This window comes from Heterodontus francisci, chromosome 29, assembly GCF_036365525.1.
Source record: "Heterodontus francisci isolate sHetFra1 chromosome 29, sHetFra1.hap1, whole genome shotgun sequence".
NCBI lineage: Eukaryota > Metazoa > Chordata > Chondrichthyes > Heterodontiformes > Heterodontidae > Heterodontus > Heterodontus francisci.
Window position 1 is genome coordinate 12,432,071 of NC_090399.1, and position 20,692 is coordinate 12,452,762.

At 44.3% G+C, this 20,692-nt stretch overlaps 1 protein-coding gene across 1 annotated transcript in view; it reads left to right on the plus strand.

The window, feature by feature from the left end:
- Window positions 1-4,133: 4,133 nt before the first annotated feature.
- Window positions 4,134-20,692, plus strand: part of LOC137346124 (zinc-binding protein A33-like) — a 35,230-nt gene continuing 18,671 nt past the window's right edge. Inside the window, exon 1 of the mRNA XM_068009436.1 lies at window positions 4,134-4,439. Coding sequence (XP_067865537.1) covers window positions 4,236-4,439 — 204 coding nt within the window. The 5' untranslated portion in view covers window positions 4,134-4,235. The remainder of the gene's footprint in view (window positions 4,440-20,692) is intronic.

The window sequence follows — 20,692 nt, forward strand, 5'->3', positions numbered from 1 at the left end:
GATTGTGACCGAGCGACAGTGAAGGAACGGCGATACAGTTCCAAGTCACGATGGTGTGTGACTTGGAAGGGAACTTGCAGGTGGTGGTCTTCCCATGTATTTGCTGCCCTTGTCCTTCTAGTTGGTAGAGGTCGCGGGTTTGGAAGGTGCTGTCTAAGGAGCCTTGGTGAGTTGCTGCAGTGCATCTTGTAGATGGTACACACTGCTGCCATCGTGCGTCGGTGGTGGAGGGAGTGAATGTTTGTGGATGGGGTGCCAATCCAGCGGGCCGCTTTGTCCTGGATGGTGTCGAGCTTCTTGAGTGTTGTTGGAGCTGCACCCATCCAGTCAAGCAGAGAGTATTCCATCACACTCCTGACTTGTGCCTCGTAGATGGTGGACAGGCTTTGGGGAGTCAGGAGGTGAGTTACTCACTGCAGGATTCCTCGCCTCTGACCTGCTCTTGTAGCCACGGTATTTAGCTGGCTACTCCAGTTCAGTTTCTGGTCAATGGTATTCCCTAGGATGTTGATAGTGGGGAATTCAGCGATGGTAATGCCATTGCATGTCAAGGGGAGATGGTTAGATTCTCTCTTGTTGGAGATGGTCATTGCCTGGCACTTGTGTAGCGCGAATGTTATTTGCCACTTATCAGCTCAAGCCTGGATATTGTCCAAGTCTTGCTGCACATGGACATGGGCTGTTTCAGTATCTGAGGAGTCACAAATGGTGCTGAACATTGTGCAGTCATCAGTGAACACCCCCATTTCTGATCTTATGTTTGAAGGAAGGTCATTGATGAAGCAGCTGAAGATGATTGGGCCTAGGACACTATCCTGAGGAACTCCTGCAGTGATGTCCTGGAGCTCAGATGATTGACCTCCAACAACCGTATCCATCTTCCTTTGCGCAAGGTATGACTCAAACCAGCAGAGAGTTTCCCCCTGATTCCCATTGACTTCAGTTCTGCTAGGGCTCCTTGACGCCATACTCGATCAAATGCTGCCTTGATGTCAAGGGCAGTCACTCTCACCTCATCTCTTGAGTTCAGCTCTTTTGGCCATGTTTGAACCAAGGTTGTAATGAAGTCAGGAGCTGAGTGGCCCTGGTGGAACCCCAACTGAGCATCACTGAGCAGGTTATTGCTCAGGAAGTGCCGCTTGATGGCACTGTTGATGACACCAATCACCTTACTGATGATTGAGAGCAGGCTGATGGGGCGGTAATTGGCCGGGTTGGACTTGTCCTGTTTTTTGTATACATGACATACCTGGGCAATTTTCCACCTTGCAGTGTAGATTTTTTAAAAGATCGAGAGCTGCTGAAGTGTCAAAAAGGACAGAAGAAGAAGAGAATTGCAAGGAAGAACAGAAGACTACAACCCAGCTTGCTTTCCCGCCATTCCCTCAAAAGACTCTGTGAAGTCCACTGTGTTGAGTTGTCTTGTTTCCTGCATTTGAAGAAAGCCTGCTAAATTACCTTTCAATGACACCTGAAGAGAACTAATTCTGGAAGACTCTAAAGATCCTGCCTGTGTGTGCCTGGAGGTTGGACTGTGTGCCAGTTTGGTGCAGCTTGTCTCGTCTGCTATTTTTTTCAGGGGTGGGCAAGTGATCTGCCTGGGTGTTTTTTTTCGTCTGCAATTGAGCTCTGATCGAAAAATCCTTTTTTTAATTCTTTCGGTTGATGTGTGTGTGTGTGTGTGTGTGTGTGTGTGTGTGTGTGTGTGTGTGTGTGTGTGTGTGTGTGTGTGTGTGTGTGTGTGTGTGAAGGGACTAAGGTAAAGGGAACTTTTTTAAATTTAATATTCGATTTTTAAAAATTTGATCTATGTGATATTGTTTTACATCATTACTAGTTAAGACTTGTTTTATAATAAACTGTTAATTTTGCTGTTCAATAAAGAAATCTGGCTAGTGTGTTCTATTGACCGACTGTGACAGCAAGTGGGAAAATTGAAAGCATATGTTGTGACCTGTGAAGAAGTGGGACTGAATTAACGGTGCCTGCCTCCCGGCTCGGTCTTAACAATATGAACATATGAACAGCAGGAGTAGGCTATTCGGCCCCTTGAGCCTGCTCCACCATTCTATAAGATCATGACTGATCTTTTTAAGACAGAGATTAGGAGATTTTTTTTCTCAGATGGTTGTGAGTCTGTGGAACTCTCTTCCCCAGAAAGCGGCAGAGGTAGACAGATTCTTGACAAACAAGGGAGCCAAAGGGACAAAAACAAGAAATGCTGGAATCACTCAGCAGGTCTGGCAGCATCTGTGGAAAGAGAAGCAGAGTTAACGTTTCGGGTCAGCGACCCTTCTTCGGAACTGACAAATATTAGAAAAGTCACAGATTATAAACAAGTGAGGTGGGGGTGGGGCAAGAGATAACAAAGAAGGTGCAGATTGGACCAGGCCACATAGCTGACCAAAAGGTCACGGAGCAAAGGCAAACAATATGTTAATGGTGTGTTGAAAGACAAAGCATTAGTACAGATTAGGTGTGAATATACTGAATATTGAACAGCAGCAAGTGCAAACCTGAAGAAAAACAACCTGAAAAAAACAGTGGGTAAGCAAACTGAACAAACTAAGATGAAATGAAATAAATGCAAAAAAAGATTGTAAAAAATGTAAAAAGGAATGTAAAAAAAAGGAAGAAAAAATAACTAAAAATGACTAAAAATGAAAGTAAAGTGGGGGGCTGTCATGCTCTGAAATTATTGAACTCAATGTTCAGTCCGGCAGGCTGTAGTGTGCCTAATCGGTAGATGAGATGCTGTTCCTCGAGCTTGCGTTCATGTTCACTGGAACACTGCAGCAATCCCAGGACAGAGATGTGAGCATGAGAGCAGGGGGGAGTGTTGAAATGTTGAAGGGAGCCAAAGGGTATCGGTGAAAGGCAAGAAAGTGGAGTTGAGTTCACAAACAGGAGACCCCCCCCCCCATATTTTTAAACTGTGCTCCCTAGTTTTTGTCTCTCCCACAAGGGGAAACATCCTTTTAACATCCACCCTGTCAAGTCCCCTCAGGATCTTCCATGTTTCAATAAGATCACCCCTCATCCTCCTAAACTCCAATGAAAATAGACTCAACCTGTCCAATCTTTCCTCAAAAGGTAACCCTCTCATCCCTCATCACCTGCAACTCAACTCCAGTTACCTGCCTTTGCTCCCATATCCCTTGCCGTCCTTTCCCAACAAAAATCCATCCATCTCAGTCTGAAAAGCTGCAAATGACCCCCAGAATCTACACCCTTTAGGGGAAGTGAATTCTAGATTTCTGCTACCTGCTATGTGAAAAAGTGCTTCCTGACTTCATTCATGAATGATCGGGCTCGAATTTTAAAATCATGTCCTTGCGTCCTTGATGCCCCCATCAGAAGAAATGGTTTCTCTGCATCTATGCTATCGAATCCCTTGAACATTTTAAACACCCCGATTACATCATCATCGATCATCCAGTCGAGGGATTACAAACCAAACTGATGCAAACTAATCATAATTTCACCCATCCAAGCCCCCTGAATTATTCAGTCACTGAAAGCTTGTTTTCCCCGGCTGGGGCATTTAAAACACAGGTCACAGTCTCAGGATAAGGGGCCGCTCCATTTAGGACTGAAATGAGGGGAAATTTCTTAACTCAGAGGGTTGTGAATCTTTGGAATTCTCGACCCCAGAGAGCTGTTTCATCATGGAATATATTCAAGGCTGAAATCAATAGATTTTTGATCTCTCGGGGAATCAAAGGATATGGGGAGCAGGCGGGAAGATATTGAGTGGCGGAGCAGGTTTGAGGGGCCGAATGGTCTACTCTTGCTCCTATTTCTTAAGCTTAAACCCTGGTATCTTATGATATATCAGATTGATGTATCATATATTTGAACCATTTATGGTATGAACCATACTATGTTAGGTTATGACATATTACCTATATTTGATGGCCTTTGAAGGTTTGACTCATTCACCTGTGTTTCTGGGAGTCACATTACCCCGCCCCTTACATGGGTGGTTATTACATGGATTCTGTTCAAGCAACCAGGAATTGAAACTGAAAATGTCCTGAGCAGGAAGTGAGTTTCGTTCGAGCTGAATGTTGTTAAGGAGAGCTGCAGGTGACGGGAGTGCTCTGTGCTGCCTGCCACAGAGTAGAGAAAGATCTTGATCTCCCTGAGCTGTGCTCACAGTTTCTGCCGGTGCTGTACTAGAACTTACCCAGTGCAGGAAGACAGGAGAGAAAGCTGAGCACCGGCTCTGCAGAATGAAATCGATCTCCAGGACTGCCAAGTCCCTGGATGGACAGAACAGCCGGCTCAAAAGCAGCTCTCTCCGGGAATGCCAGGAACACCACCGGGAACTGAAACTTTACTGTAAAACCCACAAGCAGCCGCTCTGCCTGCTTTGTTCAAAAAGGCACAAGAAACACCAGATGGTCCCAGTTGCAGAAGCTGCTGAAGAATTTAAGGTGAGGGCAGGGCTGGGCTGGGAGGATAAACCTGGACATATCCGGTAAGCTGAGTAGTTTTACTTGCCACATCTTTCCGGCTGCAGGTCGTTGGGAACTTGCTCCTTTGCACCGAGTTTGACATTGATGTTTGTACTGTGTGGATTGTTACATGAGCTCAGCTCAGGTTATCAGGGTTACTCTTGATTCCCAGAGGAGACCCTCACAGACAGCCGGGTGAGAAGACAGAGGCTGGTGAAAGTTGCCGAGTGTTTTCCAGCCTTTTCTGTTTTCCCCTGAGATAGCTGCAAGTCCCCCCCCCCCCCCCCCCATTTCTGAGACATTTGGCTCGTGTAGTACTTATATCCTGCTGATAGAGAGCTTTGCAGCCCATTGGTGAGCCTGAGGGAGGCGGTAGTGAACATGTAAACCAGCTCAGTGTGTGTGCCCTGAATTAACACTCTTGTAGCATTAGCCAGGACTCTTAAAACCCCCTATGTATGAACCAGCATGTACTCAGTGAATTTAGGCCATGCTAATAATATAAAGCTAAAAGCAGGGGAATGGGGTGAATTCAATAGCTCTTTGAACGCGCCAGCACAGGCACAATGAGCCCCATGGCCACCTTTTATGTTGTATCATTCCATCATTGAACTGTATGGCATCAAACTCCAGTTTCCAGGTACAAATGTATTCCTATTAAATCGACCACCTTCTCAAGGGCAATTAGGGATGGGCAATAAATGCTGGCCAAGCCAGCGACGCCCACATCCCATGAATGAATTTTTAAAAAACTGAGGTGACCTCCATAGAGCAGCACCAGGAAATTAAATCTGAATGGTTTGCAGATCCTTTATACAGCAATATGCATTTATATAGCGCAGTTAATATAGTAAGACGTCGTAAGTCGCTTTATCGTTGAAATGGAAATAAAAACTCAGCGAGCACAGGGTGATAGGTGAACGGGATTTGGTGCAAGTTAGGACACGGACAGCAGAGTTTTGGATGGTCTCATGCTTATGAAGGGTAGAATGTGGGAAACTGGCCAGGAGTGTGTTGGAATCACCAAGTCTAAGGTAACAAAAGCATAAATGAGAGTTTCATCATCAAATGAGCTGAGGCAGGGACAGAGTCAGACGATATTATGGAGTTGGAAATAGGAGCAGGAGTAGACCATAAGGCCCATCGCGCCTGCTCCGCCATTCAATATGATCATGGCTGTTCCTGGGTTTCCATTCCACTTTCCTGCCCACTCCCCATATGCCTTGATTCCCTGCGAGACCAAAAATCTATTTAAATATATTCAATAATGGAGCATCCACAACCCTCTGGGGTAGAGCATTCCAAAGATTCACAACCCTTTGAGTGAAGTAATTTCTCCTCATCTCAGTCCTGAATGATTGACCCCCTTATCCTCAGACTGTGACCCCGTGTTCTAGATTCCCTGACCAGTGGGAACAATCTCTCAGCTTCTATCTTATCAAACCCTTTCAGAATCTTGTATGTCTCAATTAGATCACCTCACATTCTTCCAAACTCCAGAGAATATCGGCCCAGTTTACTCAGCCTCTCATCATAGGACAATCCCCTCATCCCAGGGACCAATTCAGTAAATCTTCACTACATTGTCTCCAGTGCAAGTAAATCCTTTCTTAAATGTGGAAACCAAAACTGCTCACAGTATTCCAGGTGCGGTCTCACCACAGCCCTGTACAATTTTAGTAAGACTTCTTTACTCCTGTACTTCAATCCCCTTGCAATAAAGGCCAACATCCCATTTGCCTTCCTAATAGCCTGCTGCACCTGCATGTTAACTTTGTGCGTTCCTTGTACTAGTATCCCCAAGTCTCTCTGAACATCTACACTTAGCAGTTTCACACCTTTTAAAACATTTTCTGCCTTTCTATTTTTACCACCAAAGTGAACAACTTCACACTTCCCTACATTTTACTCCATTTGCCATTTTGTTGTCCACTCACTTAACCTGTCTATATCTCTTTGCAGCCTCTCTTTGTCCTCTCCACAGCTTACCTTTCCACCAAGCTTTGTATCATCTGCAAACTTAGATACATTACTCTCTGTCTCTTCATCCAAGTCATTAATATACAGTGTAAATAGCTGAGGCCCCAGCACTGATCCTTGCAGCACCCCACTATTAACTGTCTGCCAACTTGAAAATGCCCCATTTATGCCACTCTCTGCTTCTCGTCTGTTAACCAGTCCTCTATCCACGCTAAATAAATAAATATCCACAAAATATTCCAGAATATTCCAGGGGCGGCACAGTGGCGCAGTGGTTAGCACCGCAGCTTCACAGCTCCAGGGACCCGGGTTCGATTCTGGGTACTGCCTGTGTGGAGTTTGCAAGTTCTCCCTGTGCCTGTGTGGGTTTCCTCCGGGTGCTCCGGTTTCCTCCCACATGCCAAAGACTTGCAGGTTGATAGGTAAGTTGGCCATTATAAATTGCCCCTAGTATAGGTAGGTGGTAGGGAAATATAGGGACAGGTGGGGATGTGATAGGAATATGGGATTAGTGTAGGATTAGTATAAATGGGTGGTTGATGGTCGGCACAGACTCGGTGGGCCGAAGGGCCTGTTTCAGTGCTGTATCTCTTTAAAAAAAAAACTCACTGATTCCAGAGGATTGGAAAATCGCTGATGTGACGCCCCTGTTCAAGAAGGGAGGGAGACAAAAGGCAGGAAATTATAGGCCAGTCAGCCTAACATCGGTCGTTGGGAAAATGCTAAAGTCCATTATGAAGGAAGAAATAGCTGGACATTTAGGAAAGCTTAACGCAATCAAACAGAGTCAACATGGTTTGTAAAAGGGAAATCGTGTTTGACAAATTTGCTAGAGTTCCTTGATGATACTACAAGCAAAGTTAATAAAGGGGAACTGGTAGATGTAGTGTATTTGGATTTCCAGAAGGCATTCGATAAGGTGCCACATAAAAGATTATTGCACAAGATAACAGCTCCCGGTATTGGGGGTAATGTATTAGCATGGATTGAGGATTGGTTAACACACAGAAGACAGAGAGTTGGGTCTTTTTCAGGTTGGAAAGACGTAACTAGTGGAGTGTCACAAAGATCAGTCCTAGGGCCTCAATTATTTACTATCTATATGAATGACTTGGAGGAGGGTTCAGAGTGTAATATATCCAAATTGGCTGATGATACAAAAATAGGTGGGAGGGCATGTTGTGATGAGGACATAAGGAAGCTTCAAGGGGATATCAATAGGTTGAGTGAGTGGGTAAAAACTTGGCAGATGGAGTTTAATATAGGAAAGTGTGAGGTCATGCACTTTGGTAGAAAGAATCAAAAAGTAGACTTTTATTTAAATGGAGACAGACTCCAAAAAAGGGCAGTACAGAGGGATCTGGGTGTTCTTGTGCATGAAACACAAAAAGTTAGCATGCAGGTGCAGCAAGTAATTAAGAAGGCAAATGAAATTTTGGCCTTTATTGTGAGGGTGTTGGAGTTTAAAAATAGGGAAGTCTTGTTACAACTGTACAGGGTGTTGGTGAGGCCACACCTGGAGTACTGTGCACAATTTTGGTCCCCGTATTTAAGAAAGGATAAACTGGCGTTGGAGGCAGTTCAAAAGAGATTCGCCAGGCTGATTCCTGGGATGAAGTTGACTTATCCAGAACGGCTAAACAGATTAGGCCTTTATTCATTTGAGTTTAGAAGAATGAGGGGTGATCTTATTGAAATGTACAAGATTCTGAGGGGGCTTGACAGGGTAGATGTTGAGAAGATGATTCCACTAGTGGGGGAATCTCAAACTAAGGGACATAGTTACAGAATAAGGGAACAATCATTTAAAACTGAGATGTGAAGAAATTTCTTCTCTCAGAGGGTAATGAATGTCTGGAATTCTCTACCCCGGAGAGTTGTGGAGGCTAGATCACTGAAAGTATTTAAAGAGGAAGTAGATTAAATTTTGAAATATCGTGGAGTTGAGAGCTATGAGGAGCTGGCATGAAAGAGGAGTTGAGGTCTGGGGCAAATCAACCATGATCTTATTGAATAGTAGGGCAGGTTTAAGGGGCCAAATGGCCTACTCCTGCTCCTATTTCTTCTGTTCTTACTTTATGTTCTAATATATTACCCCCAACACCATGATCCCTTATCTTGCCTATTAATATTTTATGTGCCTGTCACTCCAGAATTGGCCTTTATAGCCACTCCAGGCGCTGCTTCACAAACCACTGACCACCTCCAGGCGCGTATCCATTGTCTCTCGAGATAAGGAGGCCCAAAAGAAAGAAAAAGAAAAAAGAATATTTTATGTGGCACTTTATCGAATGCCTTTTGAAAATCCAGGTATACTACATCTACTGGCTCCCCTTTATCTACCCTATTAGTTACATCCTCAAAAAACTCTAATAAATTTAGAGTCAAAGAGGATCTCCCTTTAGTAAAACCATGCTGACTTGTTCTAATCATGCTATGCTTTTCCAAGTTCAATGTTAGGACTTCTTTAATAACAGTTTCTAGCATCTTCTCAACGACTGCTGTCAGGTTAACTGGCCTGTTGTTCCCCGTTTTCTCTCTCTACCTCCTTTCTTGAAAAGTGGCATACCATTTGCCGACTTCCAATCTGATGGGACCATTCCTGAATCTAAGGAATTCTGGAAAATCATAGCCAGCGCATCCACTATCTCTGCAGCTATCTCTTTTAGAACCCTGGGATGTAGGCCATCTGGTCCCGAGGACTTGTCAGATTGTAGTCACTCATGTTTCTCCAATACTTTTTCTCAATTTATATCAATATCCTTAATTTCTTCACTCTTTTTAGCCCCTAGGATACTCCTATTTCTGGTAGGAACTTGTGTCTTCTACTGTGAAGACAGTCACAGTTCAATGCCTCTGCCATTTCCTCATTCCCCATGATGATTTCTCCTGTCTCTGCTTCTAAGGGACCAATGTTGTAGAACTGACCAGGGATCAAGCTATCTTAGATCTCATATTGTGTAATGAAGCAGGGTTAATAAGCAATGTCATAGTAAAATGTCAAATTCCATGGTATTATGATCACTGTTCCCCAGTGACACATTTCAATCACAAACAAGAATCTTAAATGTAAACAAAGCCAATTACGAAGGTATGAGGGGAGAACTGGCTACGGTTAATTGGGTAAATAGACTGGACGGTATGGGGTGAATGAACAGTGTTAGTTTAAAGCCCTGTCCACAGCCCTAGTTATGCGATTGGCCAGGACACTGGTTCCAGCCCAGTTCAAGTGAAGCTCATCTCTTCCCTGAGTATTGTTGCCAGTGCCCCAAGAATTGAAACCCCTTATTCCCACACCACTCTTTGAGCCACGCATTTAGTTTCTAATCTACTTGACCCTGTGCCAATTTGCATGTAGATTAGTTAACAATCCAGAGATGATTAACTTTGATGTTCTGCATTTTAGTTTGGACCCTAACTCCTAAAATTCTCCAAGTAGAACATCATTTCTGTCTTTATCTATGTCATTGGTACCCACATGGACCATGACAACTGGATCCTCCCCCTCCCACTCCAGGTTCCTCTCCAGCCATGAGGAAATGTCCTTAGCCCTGGCACCAGGCAGGCAACACAGCCGTTGGAGCTCCCGGTCACGGCTACAGAGAATAGTATCTATCCCCCTGACTATACTGTCTCCTATCACTACCACATTCCTCTTCAATCCCCCCACTGGAATGGCATCTTTCACCATGGTGCCATGGTCAGTCTGCTCATCCACCTTGCAGTCCTTCTCTTCGCCCACACAGGTAGTAAGGACCTGTTGGACAAGGTCAGGGACTGAGGCACCTCTATCACTACATGCTGATTCCCCCTACCTGCCTCACTCGTACTCACACCCTCCTGTCCCTGACCATTGGCCATCTCCAATGTTCTCCCTACTCTAAGGGGTGTGACTGCCTCCTGGAACAAAGTGTCCAGGTGACTCTCCCCCTCCCTGATGCTCCACAATGCCTGCAACTCAGTCTCCGGCTCGCCAATTCTGAGCTGAAGTCATGCAAGCTGCAGACACTTACTGCAGACATGGTTGTCAGGGATTGCAGTGCATTCTACAGATTCCCACATGCTGCAGTTGCAGCACACCACCAGCCCTGCCATCTCTGTACAATCCTTTTTAGTCAATTAGTAAATAATTCAAGCTGAAGTAATGGAGAGTTGCACTCACCTACCTTGGAGTCAGAGGAAGAAGACACACTAATTGGTGAAAGCTGAAAAAGATAGGAAAAGGAGCTCCTCTTTCCCTCTCTGCACCGAATTCCCACGTGCACCAAATTTTCAAATTCACCCTGGCAAATATTTTTCACTCAGACGACTGTCTCCTTTCACTGTGTCCCCTCACTGCGATCTGTTTGTGTCTCGAATTCCACACTCCCATCTACCCCTGATAACCTTAGATTCTTGTTAGGCAAGGGAATCAATCTACCTCTGCCTTAAAATTATTCATTGACCCACCTCCACCACCTTCTGAGGCTGAGAGTTCCAAAGTCGCACAACCCTCTGAGAGAAAAAAATTTCTCCTCATCTCTGTCCGAAACGGGCAACCCTTAATCTTAAAACAGTGCCCTCTACTTCTGGACTCACCCACAAGAGGAAACATCCTTTCCACATCCACCTTGTCAAGACCGTTCAGGATCTGATATACTTCAATCAAGTCTCCCCTCACTCTTCTAAACTCCAGTGAAAACAAGCCCAGTCAATCCAACCTTTCCTCATACCGCTCATTCCAGGTATCAAATCCAGTGTCTGCGTGGGTTTCCTCTGGGTGCTCCGGTTTCCTCCCACATGCCAAAGACTTGCAGGTTGATAGGTAAATTGGCCATTATAAATTGCCCTTAGTATAGGTAGGTGGTCGGGAAATATAGGGACATGTGAGGATGTGGTAGGAATATGGAATTAGTGTAGGATTAGTATAAATGGGTGGTTGATGGTCGGCACAGACTCGGTGGGCCGAAGGGCCTGTTTCAGTGCTGTATCTCTAAATTAAAAAAATAAACCTCCTTTGAACCGCCTTCAACTCATTCACATCCTTCTTTAAATAAGGAGACCAAAACTGCACACAATATTCAAGATGTGGGCTCACCAATGCCATGTATAACTGAAGCATAACATCCTTACTTTTATTTTAAATTCCTCTTGTAACAAAGGATAGCATTCCATTAGCCTTCTTTATTACTTGCTGTACCTGTATACTAACTTTTTGTGATTTATGCACTAGAACACCTAGAGCCCTCTGCACCTCGGAGTTCTGCAGTCATTCTCCGCTTTTTTATTCTTCCTGCCAACGTGAATAACTTCACATTCTCCCACATTACAGAACCATAGAAAAATTACAGCACAGAAGGGGGCCATTTAGCCTGTCATGTCCGTGCTGGCCGAAAAAACAAGCCGCCCAATCTAATTCCACCTTCAGGACCTGGTCTATAGCCTTGCCAGTTACAACACTTCAGCTGCATGTCCAGGTACCGTTTAAAAGAATTGACGGTTTCTTCCTCCACCACCATTCCTGGCAGTGAATTCCAGACACCCACCACCCTCTGGGTGAAAAGGTTTTTCCTCATGTCCCCTCTAATCCTTCTACCAATCACCTTAAATCTGTGCCCCCTGGTAATTGACTTCTCCGCTAGGGAAACAGGTCCTTCCTGTCTACTCTATCTAGGCCCCTCGTAATTGTGTACACCTCAATTAAGTTACCCCTCAGCCTCCTCTGTTCTAAGAAAAACAACCCGAGCCTAAACAATCTTTCTTTATAGCTGCAACTTTCAAGCCCTGGCAACTTTCTTGTAAATCTCCTCTGCACTCTCTCCAGAGTAATTATGTCCATCTTGTAAAGTAGTGACCAGAACTGTACACAATACTCCAGATGTGGCCTAACCAGTGTTTTATACAGTTCCAGCATTACATCCCTGCTTTTGCATTCTATACCTCGGCCAATAAAGGAAAGCATTCCATATGCCTTCTTCACCACTCTATCTACCTGTCCTGCTACCTTCAGGGACCTCTGGACATACACTCCAAGATCTCTCACTTCTTCTACCCTCTCTCAATATCCTCCCATTTATTGTGTATTCCCTCACTTTATTTGCCCTCCCCAAATGCATTACCTCACACTTCTCTGGATTGAATTCCATTTGCCACTTTCCGCCCACGCAACCAAACCATTGATGTCTTTCCATCCTCTTCACTATCAATTACATGGCCAATTTTTGTGTCATCAGCAAATTTCCCAATCATGCCTCCCACATTTAAGTCCAAATCATTATATCACAAACAGCAAGGGACCCGGCACTGAGCCCTGTGGAACGCCACTGGAAACAGCTTTCCATTCACAAAAACATCCATCGACTACTACGCTTTGTTTCCGTCCCTGAGCCAATTTCGGATCCAACCTGCCACATTCCCTGTATCCCATGGGCTTTAATTTTACTGACCAGTCTGCCATGCGGGACCTTGTCCAATGCCTTACTAAAATCCATGTAGACCACATCCACTGCACTTCCCTCATCAATCCTCCTTGTTACTTCCTCAAAAAACTCAATTAAGTTAGTACGACATGACCTTCCCTTAACAAATCCATGCTGACTATCCCTGATCGATCCCTGTCTTTCTAAGTGGCAATTTATCCTGTCCCTCAGAATTGATGCTAATAATTTACTCTCCTCTGTGGTCAGTCTGACAGGCCTATAGTTATTTGGCCTATCCCTTGCATCCTTTTTAAACAATGGTATAACATTCACAGACCTCCAATCCTCTGGCACCTCCCCATATCCAGTGAGGATTTGAAGATGATCCTCAGCATATCCATTATTTCCTCCCGAGCTTCCTTTAACAATCTGGGATGCAATCCATCCGGCCCTGGCGTTTTATCTACTTTTAAGGATGTCAGACTGTTGTGCCTAACACTTACTCTTAAATAATCCATGGATGCTGATTGGTGAAAGGTATATCAATATTTTATTCACACACTAAATCATCAAAGTACAAGCTCTCACTACTTGTACAGTATACTACCCATCAAGGCACAAGGTGATCAGTCTCGGACTTGCGGCTGCTCTTCTGTTCTCTGAGCCCTTGGCTCAGGGTATCTTCTCGAATGTTCTTCCCTGGGGTTCTCATGCCTTCACCGGTTTCAGTCAGGGGTTAAATCATGTTTCCAAGACCCTCCCCTCTTAATTATTCATCGGGGTCTGGTATAATGAAAAAATGATAATTTCTTATTTAGCTGAATGAGAACCTGGTTCATTTTTTTACAGTTTCCCATTGTCTACTGTGAGTCTAATCGTATCTTGTGTCCATAGCGACTCCTTTATCTGGTACGTGTAAGGACACTGAGTCTGCTAGCATCTTTGCTGTTCCCCTTTCTACCCAATTCCCCTATGTTTCGACACACTGTGAAATTATGTGTAACTAGCCCTTTGTTTCAACTATGTTCTTATATGTTTTTCCTGTATGTGTTTTTAGTGGGTCTACAGTTCCCCCTTTGATCCTGCAGGGCTATGCCCAAGGGATCACACTCTCATGTCTCTTAGGTAGTACATTTGTGCATATACAATTTCATTCGTGTAATGTTACAGAAAGCACAATTTAAACATCGCTATTACATAATCAATCACTCGTGTGAACATAATACAGTTGCAATTTCATTTTTAGAATACATTGATCATTCATTAATTCATTTTAAGTCTCTTCTTTGGCCTCCTTATCTCGAGAGACAATGGGTAAGCACCTGGAGGTGGTCAGTGGTTTGTGAAGCAGCGCCTGGAGTGGCTATAAAGGCCAATTCTAGAGTGACAGGCTCTTCCACAGGTGCTGCAGAGAAATTTGTTTGTCGGGGCTGTTACACAGTTGGCTCTCCCCTTGCGCCTCTGTCTTTTTTCCTGCCAACTACTAAGTCTCTTCGACTCGCCACACTTTAGCCCTGTCTTTATGGCTGCCCGCCAGCTCTGGCGAACGCTGGCAACTGACTCCCACGACTTGTGATCAATGTCACAGGATTTCATGTCGCGTTTGCAGACGTCTTTAAAGTGGAGACATGGACAGCCGGTGGGTCTGATACCAGTGGCGAGCTCACTGTACAATGTGTCTTTGGGGATCCTGCCATCTTCCATGTGGCTCACATGGCCAAGCCATCTCAAGCGCCGCTGACTCAGTAGTGTGTATAAGCTGGGGATGTTGGCCGCCTCGAGGACTTCTGTGTTGGAGATACGGTCCTGCCACCTGATGCCAAGTATTCTCCGGAGGCAGCGAAGATGGAATGAATTGAGACATCGCTCTTGGCTGACATACGTTGTCCAGGCCTCGCTGCCATAGGGCAAGGTACTGAGGACACAGGCCTGATACACTCGGACTTTTGTGTTCCGTGTCAGTGCGCCATTTTCCCACACTCTCTTGGCCAGTCTGGACGTAGCAGTGGAAGCCTTTCCCATGCGCCTGTTGATTTCTGCATCTAGAGACAGGTTACTGGTGATAGTTGAGCCTAGGTAGGTGAACTCTTGAACCACTTCCAGAGCGTGGTCGCCAATATTGATGGATGGAGCATTTCTGATGTCCTGCCCCATGATGTTCGTTTTCTTGAGGCTGTTGGTTAGGCTATACGAATAGGTTATACAATTACCCTCGTGTTACATAATTAATTGTCTATCTTTTTATAGGACATGGTTGAATACTGATTGCCATTCGGATAGCTGTCCAACCTGCATTCATACATCCTCTCACATTGCTTAATTAATTTCTTAAGTTTCCAAATTAAGTATGTCACATATAACACGATGATAACCAAATCCACTATCAGGTCATGGGAGATCATTCTAAACCAGGGGTGTATCTGTACATTTGACCCCCAGTTCCATAAGTCCTCCCACCAAGTAGAATCGTTCATCTCGTCAATTTCATCTTGTAGCTTCTTCAACTGTTGTTCCAGATTGTAGTACACTACACCAATGGCTTTTAGCTGCTGTCTCTCTTTACCCAAGTGTGTGGGCAATGACTGAACAGTATATTTGTATTCCCAGAGATAATTTATCAAGTCCTCCTTAATACTTTCTGTCACAGTTATCGTTTCTGTCTTCATTTATGTATGTTTACCAACTCCATCTTTCCTACTCTGGTTGGTATTTGTGGGTTGAAACAGAACGTACTGTTGCTCACGGGACAAGTCCAGTTATGTCCATACTGGTATTCCTTCGCCGTGGTGGTTAAGCAATATTTCCCCTTTCCCATATAGGCCACATGGGTTATCCCTGACAATGCTTTCCTAGTCTCCATGGTGCAATTTACAGTGGTATTAAAGCCACATTTTTACTCTGCTGTTTTATATATAGGATGAGGACATATGACCACCTGGTTTTCCAGACTACAGTCAGACAATGTTGTTTTCCAATTTGTACAACATAGGGTGATATATCATACCATGGACGGGTTACACCTGGGCAGGACCGCGACTGATATCCGAAGGGGAGTATTTGCTAGAGTGGTTAGGGAGGGTTTAAATTAAAATGGCAGGGGGATGGGAACCTTTGCAAGGAGTCAGAGGAGGGTGGCGGGGGGGTGGTTCAAAGACAAGAACAAAAGGCAGTAAGGGGAATAAGAAAAGTGATAGGCATAGAAATCAAGGGCTAGAATCAAAACAGGGCCACAGTGACAAATAGTGGGAAGGGGACAAGTAATGTTAAACAGACCAACCTTAAGGCTTTGTGCCTTAACGCGTGGAGCATTTGCAATAAAGTGATGAATTAATCGCGCAAATAGATGTAAACAGGTATGATATAGACGGGATTACGGAGACATGGCTGCAGGGTGACCAGGGATGGGAAATGAACATCCAGGGGTTTTCAGTATTTAGGAAGGACAGACAAAAAGCAAAAGGCGGTGGCGTTGCATTGCTGGTAAAAGAGGAAATTAATGCAATAGTGAGGAAGGATATTAGCTCTGCAATGTGGAATCTGTATGGCTAGTGCTGAGAAACACTGAGGGCAAAAAATGTTAGTCAGAGTTGTATATAGATCCCCAAACTGTAATGGTGATGTTGGGAATGGCATTAAACAGGAAATTAGGGACACATGCGATAAAGGAACATCTGTAATTGTGGGTGATTTTAATCTGCATATAGATTGGGCAAATCAAATTAGTCACAATACCGTAGAGGAGGAATTCATGGAGTGTATACGAGATGGTTTTCTGGACCAATACGTTGAGGAACCAACTAGAGAACAAGCCATCCGAGACTGGGTATTGTGTAATGAGAGAGGAATAACTGGCAATCTAGTTGTGCGAGAACCCTTGGGGATGAGCGACCATAATACGATAGAATTCTTCATCAAGATGGAGAGTGACGTAGTTGATTCTGAGACTAGGGTCCTAAATCTTAATAAAGGAAACTATGAAGGTTTGAGGCATGAGTTGGCTATGATGGATTGGGAAATGTTACTTAAAGGGATGACGGTGGATAGGCAATGGCAAACATTCAAAGAGCGCTTGGATGAATTACAACAATTGTTCATTCCTGTGTGGCGCAAAAGTGAACCGGGCAAGGTAGCCAAACCATGGCTTACAAGGGAAATTAGAGATAGCATTAGACCCAAGGAAGAGGCATACAAATTCGCCAGAAAAAACAACAGACCTGAGGATTGGGAGCAGTTTAGAATTCATCAACGGAGGCCCAAGGGATTGATTAAGAAGGGGGAAATAGAGTATGAGAGTAAGCTTGCAGGGAACATAAAAACTGACTGTAAAAGTTTCTATAGGTATGTGAAGAGAAAAATATTGGTGAAGACAAATGTAGGTCCCTTACAGTCAGAAACAGGGGAATTTATTGTGGGGAACAAAGAAATGGCTGACCAACTAAATGCATACTTTGGTTCTGTCTTCACAAAGGAGGACACAAATATCATACAAGAAATGTTGGGGAACACAGGGCTTAGTGAGAGAGAGGAACTGAAGGAAATCAGTATTAGTAGAGAAATGGTGTTGGGAAATTGATGGGACTGAAGGCCGATAAATCCCTAGGACCTGATAATCTACATCCCAGAGTACTTAAGGAACTGGCCCTCGAAATAGTGGATGCATTGGTGGTCATCTTCCAAGATTCTATAAGCCTCTGGAACAGTTCCATCAGATTGGAGGGTAGCTAATGTAACCCCACTATTTAAAAAGGGAGGTAGAGAGAAAACAGGGAATTATAGACCAGTCAGCCTGATGTCAGTAGTGGGGGAAATTCTAGAGTCCATTATAAAAGATTTTAAAGCAGACTACTTGGAGAACAGTGGTAGAATCGGACAGAGTCAGCATGGATTTACGAAAGGGAAATCATGCTTGACAAATTTACTAGAATTCTTCGAGGAATAAACTAGTACAGTTGATGAGGGGGAGCCAGTGGATGTGGTTTATTTGGACTTTCAGAAGGCTTTCGACAAAGTCCCACATAAGAGATTAGCATGTAAAATTAAAGTACATGGGATTGGGGGTACTGTTTTGCGATGAATAGAAAATTGATTGGCAGACAGGAAACCAAGAGTAGGAATAAACGGGTCTTTTTCCAAATGGTAGGCAGTGACTAGTGGGGTACCGCAGGGATCGGTGCTAGGACTCATCATATATATTAATGATTTAGATGAGGGAACTAAATGTAATATCTCCAAATTTGCAGATGACACAAAACTGGGTGGGAGGGTGAGTTGTGAGGAGGATGCAGAGAGGCTTCAGGGTGATTTGGACAAGTTAAGTGAGTGGGTAAATGCATGGCAGATGCAGTATAATTGGATAAATGTGAGGTTATCCACTTTGGTAGCAAAAACAGGAAGGCAAATTATTATCTGAACGGCTATAAAATGAGAGAGGGGTATATGCAACAAGACCTGGGTGTTCTCGTACAACAGTCGCTGAAGGTAAGCCTGCAGGTGCAACAGGCGGTAAAAAGGGCAAATGGTATGTTGGTCTTCATAGCGAGAGGATGTCTTGCAGCAATTATAGAGGGCCTTGGTGAGGCCACACCTGGAATATTGTGTGCAGTTTTGGTCTCCTTATCTGAGGAAGGATGTTCTTGCTATAGAGGGAGTGCAGCGAAGTTTTACCAGACTGATTCCTGGGATGGCGGGACTGACGTCTGAGGAGAGATTGAGTCGGTTATGAATATAATGGGCGGCATAGTGGCGCAGTGGTTAGCACCGTAGCCTCACAGCTCCAGGGACCTGGGCTCAATTCTGGGTACTGCCTGTGCGGAGTTTGCAAGTTCTCCCTGTGACCGCGTGGGTTTTCGCCGGGTGCTCCAGTTTCCTCCCACCACCAAAGACTTGCAGGTGATAGGTAAATTGGCCATGGCAAATTGCCCCTAGTGTAGGTAGGTGGTAGGGAATATGGGATTACTGTAGGGTTAGTATAAAATGGGTGGTTCTTGGTCGGCACAGACTCGGTGGGCCGAAGGGCCTGTTTCAGTGCTGTATCTCTAAATAAATAAATAAAATAAAATAAATAAATATATTCGCTGGTGTTCAGAAGAGTGAGGGGGGGATCTCAGAGAAACCTATAAAATTCTAACAGGATTTGACAGGGTAGATGCAGGAAGGATGTTCCTGAAGGTGGGGGAATCCAGAACCACGGGTCATAGTCTAAGGATACAGGGTAAACCTTTCAGGACTGAGATGAGGAGAAATTACTTCACCCAAAGAGTGGTGAGCCTATGGAATTCGCTACCACGGAAAGCAGTTGAGGCCAAAACATTGTACATTTTCAAGAAGGAGTTAGACATAGCTCTTGAAGCGAAAGGGATCAAAGGATATGGGGGAAAAGCGAGAACAGGTTACTGAGTTGGATGATCAGCCATGATCATGATGAATGGCAGAGCAGGCTCGAAGGGCCGAATGGCCTACTCCTGCTCCTATTTTCTATGTTTCTGTGTATTTTATGTAATCTTTTTCCCTTATCACCCCTATATTTTCTACTTCATATAATTACATCCCTAACTTATCTCTCAGACTTACAGGTATTCCCAATACTACTCCAATACTCATAGATCTTGTATTTACACACTCCTGACCTTTCCAAACCTTGACAAGTTTTCTGAGTTGGCACCTGGTAATTTTATCATTAGTGTGACTAGCTAAGTACTCCAACTGGGTGTCATTTATCCAAACTGGCACCTGTCCCGCATCAATTTGCCTCAAATTTTCTCTCATTTGTTCTAACATCCATGAACTGTATTCATTACTTTCATTATTTGAAATGTCATGGACCTTCTTTACCATTTCTATTATATCATTAATAGTATGAGCATGACCTTCCAGTACTCTCACCAGTCCTGTCACTGTTTTCGTCAGATCCTGTCCTACTTTAGCTACACCACTCTGTGCCTTTTGTTCCTTTTTCAAAATATCCCTTACTAGCTGGCTGAGAGTGCTAACCTTCTGATTCACATTTTCCAAATCTATAGTTGGACAATTGAAGTTCCCGTATTAAAGACTGTGGCTGCATCATTCACTAAACTACGTTTACGTTTCTTTCCCTTTATTACTCCCTCATCACCATATTCTTGTCTCAGCAATTGTTGTAGTAGTACCTTGTACAACTCTTGGGTCTTCTCAGGGCACCAGTCAAGTAGCTGGATAGCTGAGACATTCAATATCACCAAGTACCAACTCATTCTGTATATTATCATATACAATTTTATTAGTTTTTGTTATCGCAAGTCCATTTTCTGGTCCTGCAGGGAGATAAGGTAGGGCAAGGGAGATCAGTCACTTGTGGCTGTTGGGTTGTAACCCTACTCGTTGGTACTTCGGATGTGGGGGTAACCGTAGGGGTTGGTGCTTCATGCCCGTTTAATCTCATGACCTGGAATAGGAACGGTCCTTTTATTTTTCCCAACACAATAGAGTCAGCAGCCCCTATCATTGTGTGGTTTCAAACATATTGATCAGTTTCTACAGTCTTTATCATCGCACTGCCATACAGGGAACTCGGGGCCCCCTAGTGGGTCCATTAAGGTGGTCCTTTTTGGGCATTTGGCACATACCCACAGTCCGATAGTAACATTTACAAGAAAGACCCACCGCAAATCGGTCCTGCGTCTGGGGCTTCCATCTTCCTGTACGTATAATCCACACCCTGTCTGCCTATTCCAGTCGTCTCCTGTAGAGGAACTGTCAACAAAAATTTTGATTGCCTTTGATTGCTGGCTGCTTCCCTTGTTCACCTCCCAATGATTTTGACACAAAAGGTCCCTTGAGGGCCTTTGCTGTGCTCACGGGATTTGTCCTGGTAGATTA